Source organism: Akanthomyces muscarius (assembly GCF_028009165.1).
Source record: "Akanthomyces muscarius strain Ve6 chromosome Unknown contig_16, whole genome shotgun sequence".
Classification (NCBI taxonomy): domain Eukaryota; kingdom Fungi; phylum Ascomycota; class Sordariomycetes; order Hypocreales; family Cordycipitaceae; genus Akanthomyces; species Akanthomyces muscarius.
This window is the reverse complement of record NW_026611617.1, coordinates 448,328-466,932: the sequence shown is the minus strand read 5'-3', so window position 1 is coordinate 466,932 and position 18,605 is coordinate 448,328. Positions and strand designations below refer to the sequence as shown.

At 53.5% G+C, this 18,605-nt stretch overlaps 6 protein-coding genes across 6 annotated transcripts; 4 read left to right on the top strand and 2 right to left on the bottom strand.

Annotated features, from left to right (window-relative positions):
- Positions 1-415: 415 nt before the first annotated feature.
- On the top strand, positions 416-3,090 carry LMH87_008175 (uncharacterized protein; the record flags this gene model as incomplete). The annotated part of the gene is made up of 4 exons (XM_056195345.1): positions 416-433; positions 493-806; positions 860-1,073; positions 1,138-3,090. 4 exons carry the CDS (start codon positions 416-418, stop codon positions 3,088-3,090), a joined length of 2,499 nt encoding a protein of 832 aa, XP_056057267.1.
- Positions 3,091-10,527: 7,437 nt separating this feature from the next.
- On the top strand, positions 10,528-11,969 carry LMH87_008174 (uncharacterized protein; the record flags this gene model as incomplete). The annotated part of the gene is made up of 7 exons (XM_056195334.1): positions 10,528-10,609; positions 10,676-10,730; positions 10,806-10,952; positions 11,005-11,566; positions 11,636-11,664; positions 11,717-11,809; positions 11,873-11,969. 7 exons carry the CDS (start codon positions 10,528-10,530, stop codon positions 11,967-11,969), a joined length of 1,065 nt encoding a protein of 354 aa, XP_056057266.1.
- A 23-nt stretch (positions 11,970-11,992) lies between these two features.
- LMH87_008173 (uncharacterized protein) lies at positions 11,993-12,406 on the bottom strand (the record flags this gene model as incomplete). The annotated part of the gene is made up of 1 exon (XM_056195323.1): positions 11,993-12,406. The coding sequence occupies one exon, from the start codon at positions 12,404-12,406 to the stop codon at positions 11,993-11,995; it is 414 nt and encodes a 137-aa protein (XP_056057265.1).
- Positions 12,407-13,174: 768 nt separating this feature from the next.
- Positions 13,175-14,579, top strand: LMH87_008172 (uncharacterized protein; the record flags this gene model as incomplete). The annotated part of the gene is made up of 2 exons (XM_056195312.1): positions 13,175-13,763; positions 13,825-14,579. The coding sequence occupies 2 exons, from the start codon at positions 13,175-13,177 to the stop codon at positions 14,577-14,579; spliced, it is 1,344 nt and encodes a 447-aa protein (XP_056057264.1).
- A 986-nt stretch (positions 14,580-15,565) lies between these two features.
- On the top strand, positions 15,566-16,096 carry LMH87_008171 (uncharacterized protein; the record flags this gene model as incomplete). Its single annotated transcript, XM_056195300.1, has 2 exons — positions 15,566-15,664; positions 15,863-16,096. The coding sequence occupies 2 exons, from the start codon at positions 15,566-15,568 to the stop codon at positions 16,094-16,096; spliced, it is 333 nt and encodes a 110-aa protein (XP_056057263.1).
- A 436-nt stretch (positions 16,097-16,532) lies between these two features.
- Positions 16,533-17,933, bottom strand: LMH87_008170 (uncharacterized protein; the record flags this gene model as incomplete). Its single annotated transcript, XM_056195289.1, has 4 exons — positions 16,533-16,800; positions 16,862-17,664; positions 17,725-17,736; positions 17,841-17,933. The coding sequence occupies 4 exons, from the start codon at positions 17,931-17,933 to the stop codon at positions 16,533-16,535; spliced, it is 1,176 nt and encodes a 391-aa protein (XP_056057262.1).
- Between the last annotated feature and the right edge of the window lie 672 nt (positions 17,934-18,605).

The window sequence follows — 18,605 nt, the reverse complement described above, 5'->3', positions numbered from 1 at the left end:
CAGCGGTAATAATGGCAATTGATCGGCTCTCAACCCTTGCACCACGCACCGCATCCCTGCACGCAACAACACCTTGACAATGTAGAGCTGGATATGCCTTTGCTACCTTTAATTTTATTTCGAGCTTCCAGTCTTGTTTGCCTTCCTCTTGTTTCCAGCTCCTCGGGAATAGCTGGCGCTGACGAGTCGGCGCTATACCCGCAATCTGCAAGCCAAGATGCGCTTTGCCAACAAACCGAGATATTCCTCTATCGGGATACCATTTCACTACTCAGTAATACTGCCCGAATCGCCTCGCCGCTCCATTGACTAGCTGGCGAACGTGTCTCGTACAATTTGGAGCGTGCATCGTCTGCTTCACCCTTTATTTGTTGTTTTAATAACAGGTGCCATGAGGCGCGCTGAATGACCAAGCATGGAGAAAGACGCGCAGGTAAATGGATGACGGGACCCCCGCCTCGATCAATTGCTGCAGCTAATCTGCTGGGGTAGGCCGCTGAAGCTCTAGCCGCAACCTCAACTGGCAAGGCCGCGCTGGACTACGCAATTCAAGCCGCCGAGCTATATATGCGAGCCGCGAGCAGTACCTCGAATAGGCAAGATGCGGCTCGTTTTCGCCAGAGATGCAAGACGCTCATCGCCCATGCGGAAAAGCTGAAAACAGAGCTGCCAAAAGCGCCACCGGGACCGAATGGATCCGACATCTTGCGCCAATCGTCATTGTTGCACGGGAATGAATTCCCGCCATGGGAAAAGGATCCGTCCGACGCCGAGTTCCAGCACCAGTCGGGACAGCAGCTGTTCACGTACGCCACTGCGTTTCGCTTTCCCCCGACACGCTGCTAATCTTGCTTGCTAGTGACGAGACTAGATTCAGCCTGTCACCAATCCAAACGGAAAATTTCGCATCGTGGCAGAGGCCACAAGACCTATCCCATCTCCTGGACGATGGCGACCTTTACGCTCTCATGAGACCCTCGCAGAGTTGTAACTTGGTTCAAGACGTCACAACGGACTGCTCCGTCGTAGCCAGTCTTTCTGCGGCAATCGATATGCTTACAGGAAAGCACTCGGTAAGCCCTCTAACATATCGTCTCTCTCTATTGTTCTTATGAGGCTGATTTTTGCAATGAACAGGTGCTCGCTTCCATCATCCACCCATTTGACCATGACAATGGCCACCCCAAGATATCAGCCTCTGGCAAATATGTTTTTCGCATGAATTTCAACGGCTGCTGGAGGCGTGTCGTCATAGATGACCGACTACCCGCCTCGAGAACTGATAGGACACTTTTCGTCGTGGACAGACGGAATCCCCGCCTTATCTGGCCAGCGCTCCTGGAAAAGGCATATCTGAAAGTGCGCGGCGGTTACGATTTCCCAGGCAGCAACTCCGGCACTGATTTATGGGTACTAACGGGCTGGATCCCTGAGCAGCTCTTTCTCCAAAGAGAAGACTTTGACGTGAGCACAGCCTGGAGGAGGATCAAAGCCGCCCATGAAACACAAGACGTGGTAGTCACTCTCGGAACCGGTCGCATATCTGCGGAGGAGGAGGAAGTCATGGGCTTGGTCGGGGAACATGATTATGCTGTCCTCGACATGGACTCGTCTGACGGCCTACGAAAGTTACTGATAAAGAACCCCTGGTGCAACGGACCGGTATGGACTGGCGCGGGTTGGTCCACGCCGCAAAAATCCCCGAGGGCTGCGAGCCAGTACGGGGAAATCTCTGGTCATAAACCAGAGCTACCCTCCTCGGGTACACTGTGGGTTGCGTTTGAAGACGTGGCACAACATTTCGAGTCCATGTACTTGAACTGGAACCCGAAACTCTTTCCGCATCGCCAAGACCGGCATTTCAACTGGAGGACACCGCCAAAGCATCTTGCCGCATCGCTGGTACGCAACGTGCAGTACTCCATTACCTGTCCCAGAGGCGGACTCGTTTGGATACTAGTCAGCCGCCACTTTGTCGATCAAGAGTTGGCTATTATGCGGAACCGTCGAGGCTCCATGGCCGCCGTGGCCGAGCAGCTTGGGTACATGAGCATTCTCATCTTCGAGACTAGAGGTAAACGAGTACAGACTAGCGAGGGTCAGTTGTATCGAGGCCCTTACGTCGACTCCCCACAAACCCTGGCTCGACTGGAGGCCGAACCGGGCAAACAGTACACCATTGTCCTGGATCAACAAGAGCTTCCGCTCAAGAGCTACAACTTCACACTCACCGTTTTCTCAGAGCTCCCCGTCGAGCTACGCGAGGCGCAAGAAGAAATGTCACACTTCAAAGAGATCGATGGCAAATGGAGTCGACGAACAGCAGGAGGCAACTCGTCCCTCTCCACCTACTTCATCAATCCCCAGTTTAAAATCTCGACGACACGAACCGGGCCCGTCTCTATTCTGCTAACCACAGGCGACCAGGACGTTCACGTGCACGTCGACCTAGTCTGGGCGTCGGGGAAGCGAGTGACATCTATTCGTGTAAAAGATCTGGCGGGAACATCTGGCGAATACAGGCAAGGATGCGCCGTCGCCAACATACCCAAACTCGACGCGGGCATTTATACCCTGGTCTGCTCGACCTTTGAAGCGAATCAGATTGCAGACTTTGCCCTCAGAGTATCATCCACCGCAGACGTCGAGCTAGAGCTCATCCCGGCCGATGCCGCTGGTCGTCTGCGCAGCTCCCTCACGCCATTGGCTCTCACCGAGCGAGAGGAGCGTATGCGTGCCCAGATCCAAGTGTCCTGGCTTACCCGAGGCAGTGTTTGCGTGCGCAGCGTCGGCCCGAAGAGCGCAAGAGACGAGGTCGTACGGCACCCCTCTTCGCTCATGATCCGAGTTTCTGTTGTGCATGGCTGGGGTCCCGAGCAGCTTGTCGTTGCCGAGTCTGGTGACGGCGAGTTCGTCGAATCCACGGCGGCACTGCGGACGCCAGAGTTTGACCTTGAGCCAGAGCGGACACACTCAGGGCAGATGTGGCTTGTTGTTGAGACAATTGGAGTGCACAATGCATCCACATCGCTTGAAATGGATATTTTCAGCGATTCGCCCGTCCGAGTTGGAGCGTGGCAGAGCTGGTGATGGGACCCATTGCAGGAAGAGCTATACAAAACGTGTGAGACACGTATAACACACATATAGAAGACGTGGACAGGGAAGATAGAAAGGACCCGTGCATTGGATATAGCTTGCATGAAATATAACGGTAAAAAGCCAAGTGATAAATCGGATCCCTATCTTCGTGGTATCGTCAACCCCCCCAAAAAACCAATTGCCAACATGAGAGCCCAACGCCAACCTAGCTAGCTATCAACCCGCAGATAACAAAAATCATAAAAAAACAGGAAAGATACAGGTTCAGGACGCAGAGTAGGACAGCGTTGCAAAATAACTGTGCCAATATCCCGACATCCCCCTCATAGGAGACGAGACAAGCAAAGGAATTGTTTCGCAGAATGGCCTGAACACAGATTTATATCTGAAAAGATTTATAGGCTATGCGGCAGGGCCTCTCCGTCTCCGCCCACGACTCGGACCGTCTGGTCGTTGAGATAAGACCTCTCGTAGCTGAGGGTCGTCTTTGTCTTTGTCTAAATGGTGAACACGAACGTGCCTAGTATTGCAAAGTTAGCCATAGTCGCGTGGACACATTGAAGCGAGACGGTATGCATTACCGTTGTAGGTTATCTGGACGAGGATATCTATGCTCGCGGTCCGGGCAAAATGGACACACATATCCTGGAGAATCATGCACCAAGCCGTGCCTGATCATTTCGTTCTTGCGTTTAAATCCCTTTCCGCCCTCGCTTCTTGGGCAACCCTTGACCGGACAGTAATGCGGTCGAGCAGAAGAGTGAACGTTGGCATGCGAGTTCAGTAGATATTGCGTCTGGAATGGATGGGCATTGCAGCCGTCGAAAGTGCAAACATATGAACCGACCGGACCACTTGTAATGCCATCGATGCTCATGTGAGACTGTGTTGAAGCCGAGGGAGAATGTGCCGAGTCTCCGTCAGAGCCCGTTCGAGGATCGTAGCTGGAGCCGCGGGGCAAAGATCCGGGAGGATAGCCATACGGACCACCAGGCGATGCCATGGAGTGCGGTGACGGCAGGTTTCTGTGGTATACGTCGTTTGGCGAGATGGGTGGCGATGCATGGGCCGCCGATATTGAAGGGAGCCGGGGGGCTGTGCTTGACGGTGAAGTAGGACATTTTGGAGTCTGATTAGGTGATAGCGGGATATCCTTCTCGATGGGTGGAATACGATTGATGTCACCAAACGTTGACCGAATTGATGGCAGGCTTTGGCCAAGGCCCTCCGATCTAGGTGAGTCCATTTGCAACGGAGGCAACTCTCCGCTTGCAGGAGATAACGCGGGGGGCGGCGACTGAGTTTCGGACTTCATGCGAGGTCTCTGGCCCGCAGCATCTCGCGAAAGGCTGGACAAGCTTGGCAAGTGGTCATCCCTCAAAGATAGCTTGCGAGTGGAAATGGAAATGTCGTTGGTGAGCTGCGGTAATGACATGCTTGGATCCCGTGGCGGTCTTGCGGCGTGTAAGGCATCCGCTGCCAGGTGCTGTAGGCTTGGGTCTTCTAAAGTGGTCGAGCCATGGCGGTGCCTACCTGCAGGAGGTGCTGCCGCTGTTGAAGATCGTCTATCTATCCCAGAGAATATGGTGCTAGGCGACGCAGCAGCTTGTCGGTGGCTTGAATGCCTCGCAGAATCGGGATTTGCCTTTATAGCTGGAAGTCGATTGTTTGCCGACAAAGGGGTACTCATAGCCTCGTCTCCAGGAGAACGGAACGCTCGCGGCACTCGGTCCTGACTATCTTCATTCGGTTGGGACTCCACTGAAGCACCAGCCGTAAGGTGAAATTTGGAAGTCGAGTGTTCGTGATGTTGTGATCTGGCAGAGTGGGCTGACGGATTCGTTCTGTATGCAATGGGCTCGAGACCCAGAGAAACTGTTTGCTGTCCAGATCGGTGTTTTTGTACGGCTGTCATGGTGTTGTGCAATGGTACAGTAGCAGACACTAGCCTGCCATGACCTTTAAGACACTGTAAATGACCAGGTTTTGCCTTTTTTCCGAGTATATAAGAGACAGGATCTGTGAATCTGTAAACCCTGTGGCCTGATATGCGAAACGGTTAAAGCGTTGGCGGCAGATGCATCTGTCAATTCCCACGCTGACTCGGCTGGATCCTCGTGTATTTTCAGAGAACAGTTTCCGCAGAAGGGAATGCAGACTGTGGAAGAGATGAAAAAAAAAGGGTATGATATGGGCGCTTGTTTGTAGCTCGTCGGGGTCAAGGTTGCGGCTGGCTGGCCAAGGTCGAGCAGCGACAGTGCGCCTTCCACAACACGTTGGGACGAGCGTTGTGATATGCCCGACTGCAGACTGACTAGCGATCTGCTGTCAGCGGCCAGGCACAAAAGCGCAGAAATCAGCGCTAATAGACGGATATCATGTGCGGGTGGTGCTTTACGCCCACGAAACACGATGCTGGCCAGAAGTGGCACTTGGCTGGGCTGGCAGGCTGGATGAAACCAATGTTGATCAAGACCAACTATAGTCAACACCGCACCTATTTGCGCGTATAAATGTCTAATAACAAGAGCACGCGAGCTGTATCAATGCGGCGTCTCCCAATCGTAGAGTTGACGGTGCTGTAGATGGTGCGAAGAAAGAGTTTGGCGCCACGAGACAGGTCTTCCGGCCACTCAGCCTCGGGATCCGTCCGTATACTTGACACCAAGGAGCGACAACAGGCAGTGTGAATGTGAGAGACAGCGAGCGACTGTATCACACCGTTTTAGTGTGTGATCTGGTGTCGGTCGAGATGAAACAAGCTGTATTGCGCTTGACAAGACTGAGCAACCGTGAAACCAAGCAGGGAAAAACTTCAAGGGCGGGCACAAGTCAAAGAGAAGGAGGGGAGGGGAAAGGAAAGAAAAAAAAGAGATTTGGATGTGGGTGTGCCCCGGAGAAGGCGTCGTGGAGTCCAAGCCGAACGTGGATAGATCTGGATGGGGTGTGTGTGCTGCATGTACAAAAGTGTACGGGGTGCTGCACCCCGACAAGAAACAAGAGGGCAAGACACGGCTGCGTATCCGAGCTGATGGAAGCGGTACCAAGTAACTACAGGTCTGGTTTCAAGGGCAAGGGAGCTAGGGCGGAAAGTAGAGCGATTCAGGCGGATAGATTGCTTACATGTATGGGGTGCTTTGGCTCTGCAGCCCCAGGCCTGGGAACGATGAGGAGGGCAATGAACAAAAGTTGCAGTATGTGCTCACAACCTGTACATCAACCGTCGCGCAGTGCTACTTAAACAGTCTGCGCACACCGGCGCTAGTTACCATGTACTCTGTAGTCCGGGGGCGACCAGGGAGCCCCAACGAATTGAGCGGCTCTTCCATCGCCTCCTCAGCCCTTGGCAGACAAGGTCTCGATCTGCCGGATCAGCCAGCAACTTTCTGGGGCTGCCTTGCTCTCCCCTCACACGGCTCCGGACGAAGCACGGCCTTTTTCTCTCTCGTCATTCTTCCCTTAATTTGCCCGTTCTTCCCAACGTAGTTGCAGTAATGCACACCTCCTCTTCGGCATGGCGCTCGCCGTCGAACGCTATGGCTTGCGCATCTGGGGACCGGCTTGCGAGCAACCAAGATACTACTCCCGTCGGCCAAGTCCAATGAGCAGTGGATTCGTTCCATCCATACCGGCTTGAATGAATGGAGGGACTAAGCTATTACGGTGGATGCATGACCTCGCTGCCCCATGCGGCCGCGGCTCGCATGTCCTGCCAATGCGGCTTCGGATGCTGGGCGAGAGCCTAGAGGTACAGTCCTTGTACATACATGGGCTGCAGGGTTTCACACATGCGCAAACTAACAGTATGAATTTACCAGATGGTTGTGTGGGGGAGTACCACGCCTAGTGTCTTTTGTCTCGACTGGCAGTCTGGCACCTGGCTCTTGGTACCAGGACGGCTGAGGTGAACAATCAAACTAACTAGAGTTAGCAGGCCATTTACATCGGCGGCGCGGCGGCGCAGGATGCGGGCCAGTCTTTGTCTGTGTCGTCTGCCTCGTCCGGGGGTTTCCCCCACTGCCCCAGTCCCCTTTCTGCTGACCTCCCACATCCTCAGCCCCAAGTCTGGGGGTCTGGGGGTCTGGGGAGAGGACCGACCGCCGCCTGGGTCCAACGCCACTAACGAATACCTTGGACCGATCATTCCCACTCTTCAGCGAGCGGGCGGGCGGTACTTACGGGACCCCCTTGTCCTCCGAGCCAGCGGACGGTTTGTGTTAGTTTGGGGAAGGAGGCTCTGGAAAATTTCATCCGTGGCGTAGAAGGAATATTTATAAACATGGCCCACAAACGACTGGACGTTGCGAAAGAAGTCGAGGGCCCTGGACCATCCTCTTCGTAACCCAAATACGTCCGGGTAGGGCAGTATGAAGCTCCTGGTACGGTACTGCTGAGGCCGGCTAGTTTGACCCGTAATTAGTGGCAGCTGCGGAAGTCGTACCAGTCACGGCTGGTGATTTTTAGAAATTGTAGCTTGCTTTGGGGCGCTACCCTAGTCCTTTGAAAGCTGGTAAGCCTGGCTGAGAGAACAACCCGGCTGGAGCAGATGTACCAGACATAATCACCGACCGATACGTTGGACGCTTTAGTTACTACGCGCGGGTGCTTCATGTCAGACCACACGGTATGATCCCAATGGGGAGAGGGACGCCGGACGTAGCAAGGGCAGAAAGGAAGAGGGCGACAGTCCCCCGGTCATGGTGCGCCGTCGGTGGTACCCAGAAAGTACCAGCAAGTCAGGGCAACTACTGAGTAGGAAGAGGCTCCCAGTACCACTGAGTGGGTTGGCGTGGCTGGTAAGACACCACCCTTCCCAGAACTCAAGGCAAGAAACGATGATGGTCTGAAGGAACAGGGATACTCCAAAATGGACCAAATTAGCCGGGCATAGAGCCAAATTTGACTAATAAAGCGTTGCAGGGCCATCCTGGAACAAGGGGAGCACTCCTTTAGAATGTGGGGGAATGCTGCTTTCGGAGGACTCTGCGTTTTCAGTCGTTAGCATTTCTCTTTACTTTCATTCGTCGTCGTCAAGGAGGCTCCTCCCAGTCACGGTCTCCCTTTCCCGCACCGCCTTTAACGTAGTGAAGTCCCCGTTGAGCTACCCAACAGCACCATTACTAGTCGAGATACGCACGAACCGTTGGTCTTTGTCTGGCTTGATGCCGGCCCGATGTTCACGTTTTGCAGTTGCCTACGTAGCATCACTACTCTACACTGACGATGTAGACATCTTGCTGCAGGGCCGCTCAACTGTCTAGTTCTGCATTCCGCAGGGCAACTAGCCTGCAGAAGCATAGATTCCTAGTCCACATGTAATCAATCAGCCTTTCCAGCCGAATGAGCGAATTGATCACCTCAGAAGCCAGGGCTACCTTGATCAACGACTGCTGGTACCTGCCCTCTGGGTCTCCATTACGTTTGACCACAGCGGCACATATTACCACTCCTTGCTCTTATTAGTTAGTTAGTGCACTGGCTTTCGGAGCCGCTGGGGTGCATTGTCGGCCGTCTCCGCACCTCTCTTTTGACTCCACGAAACTTGAGCATGTATCTGCCGTCGTATCGGTAGACACGAACCGTGGACCGTGTCGCACAACCTGCGCTTGGCTTCAAATAAATTGTAGCACGACGGCGAAAAAAAAAGGAGAACCCGACATGGTTGACCAGATATTTCGAGAGTCGCGGCCCCTACACCACTGCACGACAGAAAAACAAAACCAAATGTCCAACGTATATTTAGCCCAACTGTGAGCCCATAAAAACGTTGGCAAATCACAATATACACTGCTGTGCAACACGAACAACGCATCGGTTTAGACCAGCCGGTCAGCCAGCCAGCGCAAAATGGAAGGGAAAAAAAGCAACTCCTCCTCTTGTCTCTCTCCACACTCGGCGAAACCAGCGTGCCTCCTCTTCTGCGTCCATTCTGCTGGTCATAGCTCGCGTGGTCCGGATTTACCAGGTAGTTTGAGGCTAATCAACCGCGACCCTACGAGCTTACCCCTCTCGCTGGGCCCTCCACGGACAGCGCCTGCGACTCCGCAGCGATTCCTGTCTGTTTCTCTCTGTGTTTGTACTGCGCACGCAACTAACTACTGGTAAGAACAAAGTGCAGCAAGGGAAGGGTATGGATGTAAAATCTACACTACAATGAGCTGAAAGCTGCACGCCACTGCTCTCGCCGCCTCCCATCTCCATCGCCCGCCGCTTCCTCCGTGAACAGCCACTGATTCATACGAAAAATCTCTTCTCCGTGGCTTTCTAATCATCACTTAGAGGGGTTTGCCTCTCGCTTGCCGCTCTCACCTCTTCATGGCTAGTCACCTAGAGCGGCGTTCAGGATTTCTGCCTTGCAACACACAAGACAAATATTGTTGAGGGCGCCACAGTGGATTTCGTCTTCTGTTTTTCTTCTTCGTGACATGCACTCGCAAGCGTAGACAGGTCCCATGCCTGTGCGAATGGTCCGCTGCAAGCAATGGCGCGGCCGTGAGTTACAGCGTCGGGCCCTTTTCTCCTTCTTCCAGAACAGCTCCAGGTACATCTGGGGAAACACTCTGGCGTTGGCAGCTGCTGTACGGAGTACGGAGTAGTGGCAAAGGCAAACTGGTCTGGGGCTGCCGATCCATCATTCATCCTCAGTGGGCCGGTTCCTTGGAGCTAGCCACTTGCGATGCCGTCGGCAAGCTTGTGTGCCACGGCCGGGGCGGGCAGCACGGACATGCCAGCCGACGTGGTGGGCGTGGTGGGATAATAATAGGGTCGAGAGCTAAAATTTAAAGGTAATGGAGCGAATCCGACACAGGTGAGACAAGACACAAGGCCGCCCTTTCCCCAATCCAAGGCCTTGGGACCTCGATTCATCAGCGTGTCCTGTCTCTCACTGGTCCGGGTCTGGTCACTACCGCATCTGCTCTATCTTGTATCCATAACTACGAAAAGCCATCATTTAGCCGCATAAGATAAGAGTCGGCTAGCATGAACATGGCCACTGTGAGCTGGTCAACTGAATGCTAACTTGGAGGCACATATGTAGCCTTCAGCTAGAGTTCTGGTTCCCCTCATCAATCATCGCCAGTTTTGTACGAGCTGGTCGTTTCCGAGACCCCGCAACCCCCACAAGTGCAAGGCCTGTCAGTAATTTTTCTCCGCAACCGCTCGTGGATGGTGTCCCAACCAGTCGTCTGCTCGGTCTGTTCGGATATTCCCTGGCGGGGAGGCTTGTCGCGCAGCTAGAGCCGAGCGTCGGCCCTTCTGGCAGCTGCCCGCACGCTAGCATGGGGAGGTCGCATTGCCGAGAATTAAGCCTCATCGCATTACCAAACAAGCTGTTGAGTATCGCAGCGAAACCTTCTACTGCTGCGCGACGTAATTGAGGTCTAGTATTATTTTTATCGAACCAGCTCGCCTTCCCGAGTCACCATGGATATCCCGGCCACCATGAGAGCCGTCGTTTTCGACGGCCCCCGAAAGGTCTCTATTCAAGATCGTCCAGTTCCCAGAGGTAAATCAGCCTTGCCATACACACACTGGCTTCTATAGACAGATTCAACTGGCTAATCAAAAACAGTCAGTGATGGCCGTGATATCATCATCAAGGTCCAAGCTACTGCTCTATGCGGCTCGTAAGTTTGGCATTGCCCTTTCCTGCCCCAGCTGGTGTGCACGCTCCCCGTCCATCTGCTGAGACACTCTTACAGCGAGCTCCATGTCTACCGCGGACACCAAAAGTCGGGCACTGGCTTCATTATGGGTCATGAGTTTACCGGTATAGTGGTAGAAGCCGGTGCAGATGTCAAGACTCTCAAGGTCGGCGACAAGGTCGTATCTCCATTCACGGCTTGCTGGTGCGTTCCAATCGTCATATTTCCACATATACGTCTTTCTGACTCCCCAAAGCGGCGAATGCTTTTACTGTCAAAACGAGGCAACTTCTCGCTGTGTCCACAGCAAGCTGTTTGGCTCTGCCGTGCTCGATGGCGGTCAGGCAGAATACGCACGTATCCCCATGGCAGATAGCACTGCCATTAAGGCGCCCGCCTCCATCTCCGACCAGGCCCTAGTCTTGATGGCCGACATTTTCCCCACCGGGTATTATGGCGTAAAGAGCGCCGTTGAGTTACGACCAAAGGTAGACATCTCGCAGTCGACCTTTGTCGTTATTGGTTGCGGCCCTGTCGGAATTTGCGCCATCATCAGCGCTCTCCACCTCAAACCCAAGCAGGTATTTGCAGTCGACAACGTCGACAGTCGTCTACAGATGGCAAAAAGCCTTGGGGCCGTGCCGCTCAATTTCAGCGATGGCATTGAGAAGATGCAAGAACAAGTTGGGGGTGCCACTGACGGCCGTGGCGCGGACTTTGTCGTTGAAGTTGTAGGCTTGTCACCGGCGCTCAAGACAGCGTTTGACCTGGTGCGCCCGTTCGGTGCTATGAGCAGTATCGGTGTACACAACGCCGAGGTGAGAAGCGATGATGCATCCTCTTTGTGGGTGTTTCCACCATGGTCTGATTGCTGACTCAATCGATAGATCCCTTGGAGTGGTGCCGATGGCTATGCGTGAGTAGAAAATGTCCCTTCGTGAAACATTCCCGTACTGACTTGATATCAGCAAGAATGTGAGATTCCAGATGGGTCGATGCCCAGTCCGCTCCATCTTCCCGGAAGCACTTGCTCTCCTGGAGCAGAAGCAAAAAGATGTTGAGTAAGTCAATGCCTTTGGAAATCGCCATCATGACATGAATACTGACGGCGGGCGTCTTCCCAGGTTCATGTTTGACAACATCATGCCAATGTCCGAGGCAGTCAACGGATATGATATGTTTGACCAGATGAAGGTCCACAAGATTGTCTTTATCCCATAGACGTCTGTGGCGAATGTTGAAACCTAGTTTTGGCGTGGCTTCACCATGCCTTCCTGCATAATATAATACACGACTGTAGAGTCATTGTGCAGCGTTGCAAGTACTATCCTTTTCTCCCGCGTGCCCGTGTTTTCTACTGAGTCGAAAACAGCTGCAAAGTCGGCGAGACACCACTTTTCGGCGAGATGGACCGGGAGCACGAACTCTTGCACGGGTTCCTGAGGAACCCGCTCGCCGGTAGCCTGCTCTTGCGCGAGTGCCGCAATCTGGTCATCTGGGTGCAGATATAGTCGCTTCGTAGGCAGGCCTCTAACCAGAGCCCGAGTTGAGTTTTGGGTGTAGATGAACTCCAGCTCTGTCCAGTCGTGCTGATCCTGCAAATTTTTCATGACGGTAATGGCCACATTGTCGGGCTGCTGGCTCTGGGTTGAAGACATGGTTGTGATATCAGCAATTTGTCCGAAGTTGTATAGTCGCAGAAATCAACGAGGAACTTGAGATGCTGCACTTTCAGGTTGATGTTAAAAAGTTGAAGTAGAGGTGAAGTGCTGGGAAACCTGGATAGCTTAGGCTGGTGGAGCCTGGCTCATACGGACCCTGATAGCCATGTCATTGTCACAGTGTCACTGCAGGACGAGTGCATAGGTAGCTGCTCCGTCCTTTCGCCTACCGATCTGCACTAAAAGGTCGTACATAACCGCGACACCAAGATGCAGTTGGTTTGGCCGATCGCATTCTGCGTGGTCAAGCAATCCTGGCCACAATGTCGGATCGCTGTTCAAGTGCTGTGCCATTGGCTGCGTAGGTGCGTGGAGCTCAACGACTGTTTGCGATCGACATGCTGCCACCAGCCCGCATCCGATGCCGCTAGCCTCTGTTCTCTATTTTAGCATTGAAATCGGGTGAACATGAGATGCAGCATATAGATAATAAAATAAAACCTGGGTTTCTCACTTCTTTTAAATCCATTGCGCACGGTGTCTCAAATCTTACGTTGCCGTTGCCAGGCTGTGTCGTGAGGAACCCCACACTCCATTTCACAGCCCAGCACGCCCAGTGAGCACGGAGCACGGAGATGGTTAGCGCAAAGTGATTCGCCCAACGCTACGAAATAAGCTCTGGAAAGGGTCCTGCTGTTATCGGGCCATTTGTCCAACTTTTCCTTCCTCACGATCGGTCATGCATTGATTCATCCTTCCCTAAAAATGGCCACTCCAAACAACACAGAACCATTCCCGGCTGTAGGCGACGAGACGAGCGAAGCCACGCGCGGCCCGAGCCACGAAGATGGGCGCAGCACTGCCGCCACCCGACCGACTGCGTCGTCGTCCATCAGTAGTCGCATACGACGTCTCTCCGTGACGTTTGAGGAATCGGGCCCTCCAGAGGGATTTATGGCTGCCACCGGCGGCATTGCTTCCTCCATGATCACAGGGCGTCCTGCCAGAGGCTCGATATCATCGTCCATTGAGCGGCGCGACTCCGCGAATCAGGCGCAAGATGCGTCGCCTGGTCCCATACGAACCAATACGATACACTCGGTGGCGGAAGAACAAGAGCCCCAGCACATGTCCTTTAAGCCGTCTGCCGCTAAATTGAACGAGCCCTCTGCGACCGCCGCTTTTCCGAATGGCTACCACTTCCCCCCCAAACATTCATTTTGGCAATCCACGAAAGACGCCAGCATAACGTTTTGGAATTATTTCATCACACCTGTCGGGTTCCTCGTGACTTTATATGGCCTCAATGTTGTAGCATGGGGCGGCATGCTGTTTCTTCTTCTCTGCAATGCCTGTAAGTCATCACATGCATCTACCAAAGAAGCCGCTCGCATACTGACTTGTATCTGTTTTAGCTCCTGCAATGTGTCGTCCGAACTGCAACGACATCAACTCTCCTCGACGTATCTGGATTGAAATCGACTCGCAGATCTTGAACGCCCTATTCTGCGTGACTGGCTTCGGTCTGGCGCCGTGGCGCTTCCGAGATCTGTATTTTCTTATGAAGTACCGATTGGGTGGCCAAGAAGTTGGCCTTCGCCGGCTGGCAGGCATTCACCGAGGCTGGTTCCGTTTACAGGGATCTTCGGATCTGGAACCATCCATCGGCCCTGACAATGTTGCGAATCGGCCTAACAAGGGGGATTCTGACTCTGTCCCTTACCCTGAAGATAAGATCCCTGATGCTCCTCTCACTGGCGTACGAGCCCGCGCCACGGCCCTGTGGAAGCTCGATTTCGTTATTTGGTTCATGGTGGGCAACACGTTACTTCAGTGCGTTCTCTGTGGATTCATGTGGGGAATGAACAGATACGATCGACCCAGTTGGTCTACTGGTCTCTTCGTAGCATTGGGCTGCATCGTCGCCATCATTGCGGGTCTCGTCATGTTCTTCGAAGGCAAGGCCGTCAAGGGCGTCGAGGGTGTTCCTATTAGTCAGGCTGACATGGATCTGCTTGCGAGAGACAGGGAGCGTGGTATCTACCACTATAATAACATGGGGGACAAGGACGAAGAGAAGAGCAGGAAGGAGAAGAAGAAGGGAACCAAGACGCGACACGGTGAGGAAGAGAGACTCAAAGAGGCAGGCGTTGTTGTAAACAATACTTGAGAAACACGCTATGAATGAGAATTATGTGCCGTACAATGACCACTCTATCCTTTGGACGAAACTGATACTTTGACACGACATCATCCGGCATTACATAATGTGGTCAACGGGCTCTAAAGGTGATGGACGGACAGGTGGGAGCCGTAGATGACAAGCCAGCCGGAGAGGTCACGACAATCGGGGAAATTCGCTGCTGTTATGGGTGAGATGGGGCCGGCTACAGAATAGTTAATGGTGAGGATAGGTCACTTAATTACTTTCGACTCGTCTCAGAATCTGCTCATCAGAAATTCGCAGGGCGAGACAGATGGTGGCGGGCTGGTGAAGGAGTGAAACGGCGCATGCAAGCCGTCACAGATTAAGGGTTCTTCTGCACAACTTCCGGGCAACCAGTGCACATCTATTCATTGAGCTTTTTTATTATTTTTACACTTATCTACAAGTGTTCTTTTCGAGCATGTAGCTACATAATGGCATCATTGCTAGAGCACGCATGAAGCAGGCTGAACTCGTCAGCCTGGCAGCAAGCGTAAGCTGGGCCAGCGGTCCACAGGTCGACCCGCACCACTACTCGACCACTGTAACTCCTTTGTTGGGTACCGGAACCACGGTAAGGTACCCAGCACAGGCGGCCTGTGGTAGGCCGAGCTCCAACACAGCTTGTGCACCTAAAATGCGGTGCTACCTGGGGGCATTGCTGGCGTCAATCTTGCTGATTAGTTACCTCCAACTTGTGCCCGTGGCTTTTTTCGCCCAACTTGAACTCTGCAACCGCAACAGCCGTCCACTGTCTCTAACTTTTCCCAGTACGAGCTCCCTCTACCCGACTAATACACGCCGAACCTGTCTCCTTTGCCTGTCAAGACGGTTCCCGGGGAAGGTAACGACAGCCAGCCCGCTCCATCGGCCACGACGTCACTGTCGGACACTCTGTAACTACTCCGGCACCAGCCCCGAAGCCAGCAGCAGCCGGCCGTCGAACCAACATGGGCCTGTCCTACAACACCTATCTCAATAGCACCAAGATATACGGCTGCAAAGCCTGCAAAGCGCATCTAGCCAACCATGAGGATATCATAAGCAGGGTACGTCGTAACGTGGGGGGGGGGGGTTAACGGATTGCCCGGAGCAGGCAGGGCAGGCAGCAGCGGGCGCTTCGCAGATGCCGAACCAGTCCCGATCACAGCACCATGGGTGCTGACGCACCAGGCCTGGGATGAAACAGGAAGACGGGGAAGAGCGGAAAATACCACATGTTCCCCAAATGCTAACACTACCAGCAGAACTTCCGCGGCCAACACGGCAAGGCATACCTCTTCCACAGCGTCGTCAACATCGAAACCGGCGAGCCAAGCGAGCGAAACATGACAACGGGAAGACACATTGTTTGCGACATCACTTGCCGGCAATGCAAGGAGACTGTGGGCTGGAAATACGACAAGGCATACGAAAACTCACAAAAGTATAAGGAGGGTAAATTCATCCTCGAAGCCGAGTTGCTGTGCAACGTTGCATGATTTCTTCCACTCATCTTCTACTTTCTGGAAAGCTGCACAGCGTTTGTCAGGGTCTTTTTTCTTCTTATGCAAGTCTTGTTTCGTATTTTTTCTTTTGGATTTATTCCATTTTTTTCTTCGTAGGGCGTCTACTCTATTGGGGGTTGGCCGAGGAGCAGTATCTACATGTCAACTCTCTGGGCTCGCTCGATGGCATTGGATTATTTGGCGTTTGGGCAAGGCATACAGGGCGTCATCGATTAAGAGCGTAAATGTATTCCCAATGATAATATTCAGATTGTTCAATGTTCTACGCTGGATCCAATAAAAGCACACGCAGCAAATATGAAATGCGTCCCAGGCGCCAAATTCACGTGTCCATACAGCACTTTACGGCTAAATGCTGTAAAAGTCATTCCGTCTCTGCAACCCTTCCACCAGCACAAAGCCTTCTCATCTATGGGTGCTCAATAGGATCTTCCGCCAGGAGAGGCTCAACCTCCGCGTCAGGACGCAACGACTTAAGCGGGGGCTGAACGATGCCGTTGAAGAGGAACGTGGCGTAGACGAGGATGGCGAATCCGAGAATCTGCAGCCACTTGAAAGACTCCCAGCCCAGGCCAAGCGACACGACCCAAATAAACAGTGTCCTGCATGTATCGATGGTTGAGCGAGAAGTGGCACTGACTGAGCGAGTGACCGACAGGCCAAAGAAGTTGAAGCCTCTGTGACGCTTTGTTAGCCAAAAAAATCTGTTCACTACCACTGTTTTGGTGCTCTGCTTACCCTATGCTAACCATAATCAAGAGGCTGCTTAGCCAGACCGCGTTGTTTGTCGTCATCTGGCGCCATCCTTCAACCATGTCAAAGGCGCCGTAGCGGCCTCCGTCAGTGCGGCCGACGATTACGTGCATGACAATCATGCCGCCGACCGTCACGAGGAAGCCAAAGAGACCCTCCCAGCCAACAACTCTGATGGGCTCAATGGGGGAGTTCTCCAGGATCCATTCCTCCAGTACAAACTGCGTCGCGGTAAAGACCTGGGCACCGGCGATCAAGAGAACGCCGACAATAGCGCGGCCGGCGTCGGAGAGGCCTTCGCCGTCGTTGGCAACCTCGCCGGCATGGCGCACCTTTTCGTCTGGCCAGATGGCACCGGCAAGGCCGACCACGGCAACGCCCGAGACGACACCGATGAGCGCGAGCCACTGGAACAGGAAGAGGTGGCGGCGAAGGAAGATGACGGAGAAGAGGCCGACAAAGAGCACCAGCGCGCCGCGAGTCATCTGGTAGATGGACGCGGCCACCAGAAGCAGACCGGCGTTCATCAGGGTGGTGCCCAGGATGTCGCACACGGCCGGCAGCGCGAGCAGGACGATGCCGAATCCCTTGAGCAGGGTGCCCTTGCGGCCGGCGTCGGCATCGGCGTGCTCATCGGCGTCGGGGGCAATGTCGGCCGTCTCGTCGGTGTTGACGGCCTGGTACTCGGTATCGGCGGCGGTAGGGGCCGCTCCAAAGAAGCGCCGGTACAGGGCCATGAGCCCGATGACGAGCCAGCAGCCCATCTCGCCGACAAACATCTGGGCCGTCTGCAGCACGGGCTGGTTAAAGAGCTTCCGCTTGTTGGGATCGCCATCGCAGTGTCGCACGCATTGCATGTCCTAAAAGATGCACGCACGCACGTTAGCAACACGAACAAGAAGCAGGAAAGGCGCAGTAGCTAGTGAAATCGAGGTTCAAGGCTTCTTCGTTTGGGCGCATTTACCTGGTACTTGGTGAGCAGCGTGTTGCAGACGCCAGTCAGCAGCATCATAGCCACCAGAAACGGAACGGCCGCACGCGACGTCATCTTGGGCATTTCCTATGGCGGCAACAGCGGAAAGAGTGAATGTGCATATACCGGGTGAGCTGTTTCCAAGTCGCCGTGTGTTGTTGAAGAGAAAGAGAAGGAGTAAGACGCCGCAGAGAATCCGCTTCGTGCAGCAGATGCGGGTTCGTTAACCGCAGCAAGGGTAGCCGGTCAAGCAGTGTGTTAGCTTATTATTACGTCTTCGTCTGAGACAGCACGGGACCCTGCCACCTGGGCTCCGGAGCCGGTGGGGTGACTGGCAGTCACTGCGGGCGCATCCACCGAGCGGCGAGGCACGGGGCCGCTAAAGTATGTCCCGTGGCCGCTGATGAGATTGTAGATGAAAAGAAATCTTCCAAAAAAAACATGAGCTCTTCATGAAGATTTCGTTCAAGTTTTTTTTTTTTTTTTTTTTTTTTTTTTTTTTAAGTATTAAAGCAATTTCTTTTTCACACTATTGCAGTATTACAGTATTACAGTACTGAGCCTCACTGTACAACGCTAGTGGAGCTTCGGAAAGGCATGGTCGAGCGTTATGAGAAATTGCTCCAGCTCCATCGTCGAGTTCTATTTTCGATTTTCGATTTTCAAAGAACCAGAGATAGATCTCCCACATTGCTGCCCTTTTTCCCGTTCAAAAAGGGATAGGTTCGGTAAACGTCTAAACACGTAAAGACGAGC